This window comes from Polyodon spathula, chromosome 24 (genome assembly GCF_017654505.1).
Source record: "Polyodon spathula isolate WHYD16114869_AA chromosome 24, ASM1765450v1, whole genome shotgun sequence".
Taxonomy (NCBI): Eukaryota; Metazoa; Chordata; class Actinopteri; order Acipenseriformes; family Polyodontidae; genus Polyodon; species Polyodon spathula.
Genome location: NC_054557.1, coordinates 157,218 through 169,445, shown reverse-complemented (window position 1 = coordinate 169,445; position 12,228 = coordinate 157,218). Strand labels below are relative to the sequence as shown.

Below are 12,228 nucleotides of genomic sequence, written 5' to 3'. Positions count from 1 at the left end.
AGGTAGATGGGGCTCTCTGTTATAGAGCAATGTAGACTTGTCCTGTGTGCTCAGGCAATGTTGTTCCTCTGCTCTTTTAAGCAGGGAATGGAATCCCTTCACTGGTTGACTGTTGAGTTTGGCTGAGTTGTTCCCTTTCCCTTTGAGTAAAGCTCAGAAAACACTGACTGTTCTTCAAATACAGCATATCAATTGTGCAGTTGCCAAAAACTGCTTTGTAAAGTATAGTGAAATATTGCCACCTGCTGGTATAAAAAATATGACAATCAGCCAGAGTTAGAAACTTGAGTCCTGCACCTAGAACTGCTCCATTTAAGTGTATATTTAAATGGCCAGGAGCTGGGACTTTAAACAGTGAGACTCCTGAAAGGGGGTTCTTTCCCTATAACTTTATGCACTTGGAACTGGAATTGGTCAAAGGGGAATGGGAATTGGAAATGGAGATGGAATTGGCCCCAACCCTGTTTGTGATGTTTTGCTAAATGTGCAGAATTTAAAGACTGAAATAAAAAAATGAATATTGAGAATTAATGGAAACTGGCAACAGAGGTAAAAACATTGAAGAGCCTAGTAACACGGAATATTGCTAGGAAAGTGCTGAAAACTAGAAAACAGCCTTTTTCCCCAATGGTATATAGGCTGGTGTCCTCTTTATAAACCCCCCATTCTTTTTTGATTCTGTATTTTTTGGTCTCCCTGTAGTTTAAAATTCATATTCATAAAGCTTATGCCAACTATCAAAGTCACAGAATGCTTCCTGCATTGCTCACATGAAAATGTACTGTGAACTCTGCTGGGATCGCTCTTGCGTTACTTCAGGTTTGGCGTGACACATTTAGCAACATCAATTCAGTTGTCAACAAGAATTGGCAATACAAATTGCTTATGGTTTCTTTGTGTGTGTGTGTGTGTGTGTGTGTGTGTGTGTGTGTGGTATATATATATATATATATATATATATATATATATATATTATATATATATATATATATATATATATATATATATATATATATATATTTCCATATTTAAGAGTCTCAGATTCAGAATTTGAAACAGATTAAATTAGGATTTTTTTCCCAGTGATCTACATAGCCTTGAGCACCATATAAAATCAAAAGAAAATTCCAAAGCCTTTCAACAATTTATTAAAAATGAAAAACGGAAATTCAGATTAAAAAGGTATTCATATCCTTTGTAATTGCAAGTCCTAAATTTGCTCAGGTGGTATATTACACAATTTGTCACACAATCACACAAAGTCACACAATTTGTTGATGGACTCCACACATGTAAGAAATTTGTGGATCACCTGCTTTAAATTAATCTGTGAAGATAAATACCGTTCTCTCTGTATGGTCCCACAGCGGGGCTCGCAAAATTTTGGTAATGGTACTTGCACTTCGGGCAGTCCGTTGTCGACATTGGGTTGTCCAAAAAAATGTCAAGTTGCCCATAATTGACCCATGGGCTGTGATTTGTACAAAGTACACTGTACTCAATATAGGTACACTGTCTCAGGGTATCTCACGCCAAGGAAATGCATGCACATGGATTAGGGAGTGGATAACATGTAGAATACAGAAAGTACTGATTAGAGGAGAAACCTCAGAATGGAGTGAGGTAACCAGTGGAGTACCACATGGGTATTAGGTCCTCTGCTATTCCTAATCTACATTAATGATTTAGATTCTGGTATAGTAAGCAAACTTGTTAAATTTGCAGATGACACAAAAGTAGGAGTGGCAAACGCTGTTGTAGCAGCAAAGGTCATTCAGAATGATCTAGACAATATTCAGAACTGGGCAGACACATGGCAAATGACATTTAATAGAGAAAAGTGTAAGGTACTACATGCAGGCAATACAGATGTGCATTATAAATATCATATGGGAGATACTGAAATTGAAGGAATCTATAAAAAAAAAAAAAAGGCTTGGGAGTTTTGGTTGACTCAAATGTCTTCTAGACAATGTGGGGAAGTTATAAAAAAAGGCCAACAAGATGCTTGGAATTACAGTGACGTGTTGAATTTAAATCAAGGGCAGTAATGTTAAAACTGTACAATGCATTATTAGTAAGACCTCATTTTGAATATTGTGTTCAGTTCTGGTCACCTCACTACACAAAGGTCATTGCTGTTCTAGAAAGAGTGCAAAGAACAACGACAGAATCATTCCGGGTTTAAAAGGCATGTCATATGCAGACAGGCTAAAATAATTTAATCTGTTCAGTCTTGAACAAAGACGACTACGTGGCAACCTGATTCAAGCATTCAAAATTCTAAAAGGTATTGACAATGTTGACCCAAGGAACTTGAAAAAAGAAACAAGGACCAGGGGTCACAAATGGAGACTAGACAAAAGGGCATTCAGAACAGAAAATAGGAGACACTTTTTTACACACAGAGGGTCTGGATGTTGTTGAAGCTGACATCCGGGATCCTTCAGGAAGCTGCTTGATGAGATTCTGGGATCAATCAGCTACTAACAACCAAATGAGCAAGATAGGCTGAATGGCCTCCTCTTGTTTGTAAACTTTCTTATGTTCTTATATACTTTTTCAACATCAAAATTCCATACTTTTTCCAGATTTCCATTTGTTTTTACCAGACTTGTGTTTTAATTAGTTTCTACTAGTTTTTTTGATAGTTATCCACATAGGCGGGCTACCTCAGAGCATTATAGCTTTTTGATCCAGAGCAGAAGTTGCTCCTGGTTTTCTAAAAGTATTTGTCAGAATCTGGAGATGCATATCTAGCAAGAGACACTGCAGATATGCAAAAGAGAAGTAAGATGCAATCCAATAAATGTCCAATATTTGAGAACTACGTTGCATTATTTACAAAAATATACAAAGTTGTATACTGCAAGTATACTTGTGCCAAAATAGGATTATGTAATGGTACCAATAGTATACTAAAACCAGACAATTTTGGCGCAAGTATGTATACTTGCAGTATGTTACTTTTTTGTAGGGGATGATATTGGATTCAGATCCAAACTTCAGTACACCCTCTTAAGTGTTGAACACTGTGGATGGTGCAAAATAACAAATATATATAATATAACAAATATAGATAATATATATATATATATATATATACACACACACACAGAGTACCAGTCAAAAGTTTGAGTACACAAGCTTGAAACCAGGTTTTTCATGATTATCTATGCTTTTAACTGTAGAAACTTGTTTATAAACACTTAATATTTCATTATATGATATGTGTACTTATATAAGCTGATAATCATAAGTGAATTGCATTCAGAAATTTAATTTTTAAATGAACATGTAAATCTTGTCAATTTCAATGAAATAGTCACCCAAAGCAAGGGGATTTCAGTCTGAAACCCAAGTCAGTTAAAAGTCTGAAATGTGTATAACATGGTGTTAGAACACTGGCCAAAGTATGAAAGTGTCTTTGTTAGATGTTCTCTGGGTTAACTAGCATGTTACCAAATTAACCTTTTGTCACCAATTATTGTTAACAGGTGAGGGTCCATGATTACTATAAATATAGGTAGCATAGACACAAGTTTGTCATTCCTGAATGTAAGGGAGCAGAAAATGACAAAATAGACTCGGTTAAGCAAAGAAAAAAGACTGTAATTACTTAGGAAATGAAGATCAATTTTTAAGACAAATCGCAAGAACTTTGCAAGTGTCTGTAACTGCTGTGGCTAAGACCATCAAATGATTTGAAGAAGCTGGCACTCATGAGGACTGAACAAAGTCAGGCAGGCCAAGGGTGACCTCAGAATCAGAGAACAAGTTCATTCGAGTCACAAGTCTGCAAAACTGGTGACTAACTGTCCCTGAAATAAAAGCTCAGTTAAATGCTGCTAGAAGTACAGATGTTTCAACATCAACTGTTCAGAGGAGATTGCGTGAAGCTGGCCTATCTGGAAGAATTGCTGCAAAGAAACTATTATTAAGAGTGCAGAAAAAGAGGAAGAGACTTGCCTGGGCCAGAAAACACAGAAACTGAACGTTTGAGGTGTGGAAGTTGGTCTTATGGACGGATGAGTCAAAATTTGAAATATTTGGGTCCAACCGCCAAGTATTTGTAAGACGGAGAGGGCGAGCGCATGAGTTCTGCATGTGTGGTCTGGGGTTGCTTTGCTGGTGACATAGTTGGTGATCTTTACCAAGTCCATGGCAAGCTCAAACTGCATGGCTATCATAGAATTCTTCATAGGCATGCCATTCCACCAAGATTACGGCTAGTTGGGCAGTCCTTCATTTTCAGCAAGATAATGACCCGAAACACACCTCAAAGTTGTGCAAGAACTATCTGGCAAAGAAGGAAAGTGAAGGACAACTCAATCTAATGACCTGGCCTGCCCAGTCTCCAGACCTCAATCCGATAGAACTTGTATGAGAAGAACTAGACAGAAGAGTCAAAGCAAAGCTACCCACAAGTGCCCTACATCTCTGTGAATTGTTGCAGAAGAGCTGGGAAGACATGTCGGCTGATTTACTGCTGAAAACCGAATGCCTCGTGTTTGTGAGGCTGTTATTAAGGCAACGGGTGGCTATTTTGAGGAATCCAAGATTTAAAGACAATTTTCTTGAACATTGCTTTTCCTTATGTTTTGTTTTTTATACTGTAACGTGTTTTTATTTTGAAGTATTTACAGAAACATATACAAAGTAAAACATTGTCACTTATGAAAAAAAACCTAGTTTCCAGCAAGTTTACTCAAACTTTTGACTGTTACTGTGTGTGTGTGTGTATGTATATATATATATATATATATATATATATATATATATATATATATATATATATATATATATATATATATATATATACACACACACACACACACAGTAGCTCTCAAAAGTATTCATATATATATAAAAATTTGTATGCGTTTTTCATCATGTAAAGCGCTTTGTGGCGACCCCCGGTAAAAGCGCTATACAAAAAAAGATTGACTGATTGATTGACCTGGTCCGACAAAGGACCGTAAAGAGTTAAGGTAATGATTACTTATTTCATGCACAGTTTGAAGAAGCAAGCATGAGAAATAGATAACCTTACCTTTTTGAGGCTGAAAATTTGTATTACTTTTTTTGGCAGATTTATCCAATGCAACTTACAGGTGTTGCAGGGTTACAGTGCAAAATGTACATTTTAAATACAGTATAGTTTACAAGTGCAAATAATATTACAAAAATGCAGTATGAAAAAAGATCCAACAAGGATTACAGCAAGTTACATTTACAGTGACATATTAGTAGTGCAATAGTGCAAAGATAGTGCATCAGCTGAGGATCTAGTAACATGGTACGTAGCAGGTGAATACAGTACACAGTAGGAGGGGTAGATCAAGTGCTCTCTAAACAGGTGAGTTGCTGAAGTGGCAGAAAGCAGTGAGACAGAGCAGTCCTGCAGTATCTTTCTTGTCCCATCCAAATTACTGCGCTCTGCAAGAAGCATTTCTCTCCTAATCGGACCTTTGTTCTATTTAGTAATATATAAAGAAAATGAAGAAAAACACAACCATAACTCAAGATCCATCATTCTCAACTCAAATACCACTTAATACTCAGCCTTAGACAACATACGATAAAGGTAGGGTTATCAATTTCTTATGCTTGCTTCTTTCAGACTCTGTGCATGAAATATGTAATCATGGTCTTAAATCAGATTTCCTGACTGAAGTGTACTGACTGACAAAATATGATGATAAAAACCATTAACCCCGCCCCTGGCCCTACTGAGCTTGGAACCAGATAGTTTCAAGGTTTGGTCTTGCTCGCATAGACAAATAGCCAGTGGAAAAGCACCCGTACCGTAAGGGCCTGGGGCCCTTCCAGCTTGGATGTGCCAGTGGTAAAGAAGGATCATTGTACTTGGAAGGGAGAGAGGAAGGGTAGGGACCTACAATCTGGAAAACTAAATGACAAACATGGAATTTTAGTAATCAGTCTGATCGCATTTGTCACCAAACACAAGATAAGCCTACATAAGCAATTTGTATTGCCAGTTCTTGTTGACAACGTAATTGATGTTTGACCACACTGGGTCAAGGATGATTTACAGAACCTACTCAAAACTTTGAAGAGGCAAGAGAGTTTGTGAAACAGTTAATGAAAAACAACTGGAATGTCTTGGTTAGATAAGTATTTACCTCCCTGAGTCAATACTTGGTAGAACCACCTTTGGCAGCAATTACAGCTGTGAGTCTTTTGGGGTAAGTCTCTACCAAGTTTGCAGATCTGGATCATGCAATATTGGCCCATTCTTCTTGGCAAAGTTGTTCAAGCTCTGTCAAGTTGAATGGTGATTGTTGGTGGACAGCAATCTTCAAGTCTTGCCACAGATTCTCAATCGGATTCAAGTCCAGGCTTTGACTGGGCCACTCTAGGACATCCACTTTCTTGTTTTTAAGCCACTCCAGTGTCGCTTTGGCTGTGTGCTTAGGGTCATTGTCCTGCTATAAGGTGAATCTGTCCCAGTCGTAGGTCTTTTGCAGACTGAAGCAGGTTTTCCTCAAGGATTTGCCTGTATTTAGCTCCATCTATTTTGCCCTCTAACCTGACAAGCTTCCCAGTCCCTGCTGATGAGAAACATCCCTGTGATGCTGCCTCCACCATGCTTCACAGTAGTGATGGTGTTACCTGGGTGATGTGCTGTGTTGGGTTTGTGCCAGTTTTTGTTTCATCAGACCACAGAGTCTTTTGCCACATCTTTTAAGTCTCCTACATGCTTTTTTGCAAATTCCAAGCAGGATTTTACATGGGGTTTTTACAGAAATGGTTTCCTTTTTGCCACTCTTCCATATGTGGACAGTTTCTCCCGTCTCAGCCATGGAACGCTGTAGGTCTTTCCGAGTTGTCATTTGTCTCTTGGTGGATTCTCTGACTAATGCCCTTCATACCAGGCTGCTCAGTTTGGGAGGACGGCCTGATCTAAGCAGATTCGGGGTGGTTCCATAAACCATCCTCCTCTTAATGATCGACTTGACTGTGATCCAAGGGTATTCAATGCCTTTGAAATCTTTTTATACCCCTCCCTTGATCTGTGCCTTTCCACAACTATATTCTGGAGTTATTTTGAAAGCTCCTTGGTCTTCATGGTAGTATCTTTGCTTTTAATGCACTACCCAACTGTGGGACCTTACAGAGACAGGTGTATTTAATCTTAATTCATGTGAACCACACTTACTGCACACAGCTGGACTCCATTTAACTTATTGTGTGACTTCTGAAAGCAATTGGTTGCACCTGAGCTTATTTAGGAGTGTCATAGCAAAGTGGGTGAATACTTGTCCAATGAAAACTTTTCAGGTTTTTATTTAATTCCATTTTTCTCACAAATTGAAAGTGTTGGTAGGTTGTGTAAAACTAAGGAAAACAAATCCCATTTAAATGCATCAAGATTTCAGGTTGTAACACAACAAACTGTGAAAACCTCCAACCTGTGTGTGTGTGTGATAGATATATATATATATATATATATATAGATATAGATATATATATATATATATAATCTATCATCTCTATCTATATCTCTCTAATCAAACTGTGAAACTCCAATCCACTATGAAAGGCGCTATATAAAATAAATTAATTAATTTATTGATTGACTTGATCTACTTGACTCAACACGTTTGTTTCATGTGACGTCAGTAGCACGGCTCAGGCTCTGCAGTGGAAAATCATCCAGGCTCCTCCTCAACCCTGGCGTGGCTCTGTTCTACAGTGTAAAAACGGTATTATAGCAATGCACTACAACAGATAAAATATATGTAGGATATTATTTGCCTGGGGCAATAAAGTGTTCATGCCACGTGACTTTTAACTGTGAGTTCACTGTTTTAATTTTTGGTTTTCCCCTGTAGATTTGCCAGATAGCCCAGTGGACCTGGTGATAAACTGCCTGGACTGCCACGAGAACGCCTTCCTCCGTGACCAGGCGTGGTATCGGGCGGCTGTGGACTGGGCCAATCGGAACCGTGCGCCAGTTTTGAGCATCGACCCGCCAGTGAGCACACAAGAGCAGGCCGTGGATGCCAAGTGGTCCTTGTGTCTTGGCCTGCCCCTGCCGCTGGCCGAGAACGCGGGCCGCGTCTACCTTTGTGACATCGGCATCCCTCGCCACATCTTTCAGGAGGTCGGCATCAACTATCACTCCCCCTTCGGCTGCAAGTTCAGCATCCCCCTACACTCGACCTAGCACTGCCCTAGCCTTCCTCAGGCCTCTGCTTTCCAACGGGACAGCGGCCAGATTAAACGGCCTTCAAAACAACCAGAAAGAAAGAGCGTTGAAACGGTCTCCGTGGTCTCTGCCATGTTTAGATGGAGATTAAGTAAAGGGTTTTGTTGGAGCCGTTCACTCAAGATTATAGCCCTGTTAATGTGTGCCGTCAAACAGAGCACGGACGAAAATGAATTGCATTTATAGAAAGACTATTAAGCTGTTTACTGTGCATTAATGCAGCAAACTCTAGTTACAGTTGTTACTGTTGTGAAGGCATGACTGAGGCAGACGATTAGAAAGGACTACTTGCTCTCAAGTTAAAATGGACACATACACACACACACACACACATATATACTCACACACATTTTTTGTTGTTTTTTTGTCAAAGTGAAATTATGCTATGGACAGGTTAGAGAAGAAGTTGGAATTTGAATAGGTTGAAAAACAAATAACAAAATTATTGTTTTAGTGCACTGGAAACTGCATTCCATCTACCCTACACAGCGCCGGTGTCTTCAACTGATTTTGGCATGGCATATTTTCTATTTATAGGTACTGTGAAATGTTTGTCAGAACAAGAAGCCTAAACAGCAAAGAATAGGAAGACTTCAAATCAGCAAATTAAGTAATGCGCTTAACATTTCAATCACTGCAATTGCTGAATGAAAAAGATTTCACATTATAGGAAAAATACTTGCCAACCTGTCACAGCAAGATCCCCAGTAAACCCGCCCCTCAGGGTGTTTTGTATTTAATATTCAAAGTGGTCTTCAACCTTGAAATTGGGCAGTGTTATAAGCGAGTGTGCTGGAACACTGGGCAGTGTTATAAGCGAGTGTTGTTCTGATTCTTGATGCTCACATTCAGAATATGGGGAGTGAGGGAGCGACACTATGGCCTACTGAAAGGTTCCTGGCTTTGCTGTTTTATAGCTGTCCTTGGTAGGACAGGAACATTTTGTGGTACCTTTTATAAGCAAAACAGTTTCTGCTTTCTTTAGGAACTAGCGTTGAGAGGTTTAAAGACTCTAAATTTCCTCTGATACAGCCTGACTTCATTTGTGTGATATGTAAGAGCACCGATGACAGGCTTGTTTTTATGCTGACTCGTGTGATGTCGTGGCACATAGATCATATTAATCTTTTAAGTGCTGCTCCTTGTACAGTCTGCATTTTTTTTCTTCCATACCCAGATTAATACTGTGTAATGTACAGTGATTCAATAATACAGTTTGTTTCATTTCTTCGAAGCACATTGATATAAGGATAGTGCAGTATGAGTTCCCGGGCATTACACATGCTGCCAAAGCTCCATTTAATAACATAACTCAAAGCAATAAAAGCAACGCTATGTTCTCCTGCATAGTAGGATGTCTGTTCATTGCATTGCTGGTACACATTTGTTATGCTAATGGAAACAATGAACAAAATGACACGATTATTACCAATTGAAGATAATGATATGACCAGTGTCAATTGAGAAAGTACATCCAGCACCCTCTTTGATATGGAATGTCCTTAAAATAAACAGGCGCTACAGCAGTGGTTTCAAGAAACTCAATGTATTTAACATAATCCTGATTTTAGTTTTTATATTTGTATTCACTTACTCGTGTCATAAATCATGATCCCTCAAGGATGGTGCTGTGATTGGAATACAGTGAGTTGAGTGTTGTGGTAACATGAACTCATTGCCTAAGACGAACCCTCTTTTTCCAGAGTGAAAATCGAGAAATCTGCTGGATTTTGTTCCACAGATTTGATAAATATCAAAACAAACAATTGCAGAGATCCAGACAAAACTGGATGGAGCAAAGGTAGAATAATCTGTTTCATGTAAATGCTGACGGGTGTTCTGTGACCCTTCAAATTGTAACTGCTGCCTGCCTACCTGGGTCCCCTATTGCATCAGCGTAATGGGTGTCTAGTAAATTGACTTGAGCTTTAACTTAGTAAAGAGAATGCACATTCACGCACAACGGACCACAAGGCTTCTGCGGGGTCATGTCCTGTGCACTAACTGGGATAGCCTCTCCATCACAGTATAAAACACGAAACTAATGGAGATCCCCAAACTATTTTAAAAGCAGCCTGTAAGTGGACTTTCCTGGGATTTGGTCTTTTTTTCTTGCTTTTGAAAAGGGGGACAGACAGACAATCCAAGCGGCCATACATTGGGACTGCACTGGCCCATCAGTTTCTTTAGCCCCCAGTGTCACAGCAAAAGAACAGGTGAGAGGGAAGCCCTGCAGTCGAACTTTCTGTGTTGTGCCCTGCTGGTTACAACTCTCAAGCAAAGCACCAAGGAGGCTCTTCTGATTACCCTTGGACAGTGTTACTGGGCCAGCAAGGCCCCAATCAGACAGGGCACCGAGAGACTGATCCTACATTTCCATCTGCACCACAGAAACGGCTGTTGGATCAAACAGGATTTCAGATGTCTTTCAAATCAGTCCAGATGGCAGATTAAAATGTAGCATGAAAAGGCCAATTAAGTTGTTTTGGGGTTTGGCGGTCATGATTCAGTAATGTCAGTACACAGCCAAAATCGCCTTTATTCCACAGTGGATTAAAGTGTCATATTTCAGGGGCATGTGCTAATATCTGCACCCCCTATGGAGGTATAAAAAAAAAAAAAAAAAAAAAACTGGATCCAGACCATTTCCATTACATAGGAGGTAGTGCTAATGGGACAAATCTCGATTTTTTTTTTCATGACGTTCAATTTAAGGCCACAGTGGTCATGTCACTGTTTATCAAAAGTGATTACATTTTGTTATTGTAATCCATTTGAAGAAAAATAAATATTTCAATGATTATTTAGTAGGTTCAGTTGTACTGAGATTTTCCAAATACTACTGTTGGCATGCATATGTTTAAAAAATAGGATTGTATATTTTTCACAGATTCAGTGTTTGTCCCAGCTCTAATATGAGGAGTCTTAAGGTCTGTGAAGAACTCCTGATACACTCAGTTCACGTTGCTGGTTGAGGGCAAGAACAGCATAACTAGTTCACATTTGTTTATTAAAATTAAATATTCAGATCTCCAAAGTATTGGGTTTGTCACCTGCTGTGCTCTAACACTTAGCCAGCTTATTTTGTGTGTTCGTTGTCCTGTTTGGCACAGTTGGACAGCTCTGTTGTACATTGTCTCCTGAAAGTTTCTGTTACTGTGCTCGTATTGGATGCAAAATGCAGCGAGAGCCCTCCCTGATAATTCAAAGAGCTTTCCCTTGCTTGTTTTGCTTTGTGGAGAACGAGTTGCTTCCCGGGTCGGAGCCTGGGCACTTCTGAGAAAGTGTGGTGAGAGGTGAATTAGTCGGTTTGCATGACACACACTTTAGGACAGCACTGCACTGCAGCTGGGGTGTGTGCAGAAAATGGGGATTTCCTTTTGATATCCTCTTTAATGAAAATAGTATTTGTAATATTTTTTACTGAATAAAAAAAGTTTAATTGGAATAAGGTATACAATAGACCTTAGGCTTTAATCTTTTTCCAAAATGTGTGATTAAGTAAAGGATACGTTGGTTTTAGTGATGTGTCAGATTAAACAGGCTCAGAGTAAACAGGTTTGAACCAGTGGACAGACTTCTGTAGAAATTCTTGAAAAAGGTAGTTACAGGTTCTATGTAATGAGATGTCTGGCAGCTCCAGTATTGCCCGACACTTGTGGATTTTAATGTCATATTCTTAATGTACTTTTCAACACAAGGACTTGAATATAAATTACTGGACCTCAACAGCCCTGTCCAAATGTACATTTTAAATGTTGTAGAACTGTGGTGTGATTTTGTCCTTTAAATGGCATCACAGTCTATGCCACTACACATCACTTTCAACAAAGAAGGTAAGGTCCAGTATTTTGAACTGTCAATGCTTCAACAGTATGGAGAATGTATTTTCTTAACAGTATGACATGGCATTGTCTCGAATCAGTAGCACTCTGGATAATGACACCTAGGACTGTTCGAGACTGCTGTTGGTGCATTTTACAAGATTAGAC

At 39.1% G+C, this 12,228-nt stretch overlaps 1 protein-coding gene across 2 annotated transcripts in view; it reads left to right on the top strand.

Annotated features, from left to right (window-relative positions):
* LOC121298970 (enhancer of mRNA-decapping protein 3-like) overlaps window positions 1–11,039 on the top strand; it is an 87,686-nt gene extending 76,647 nt beyond the window's left edge. For both annotated transcript variants that reach the window (XM_041226376.1, XM_041226375.1), the window contains exon 7: window positions 7,860–11,039. In XM_041226376.1, the coding sequence (XP_041082310.1) occupies window positions 7,860–8,194 (335 nt within the window). In that variant the 3' untranslated portion in view covers window positions 8,195–11,039. The remainder of the gene's footprint in view (window positions 1–7,859) is intronic.
* Window positions 11,040–12,228: the final 1,189 nt, after the last annotated feature.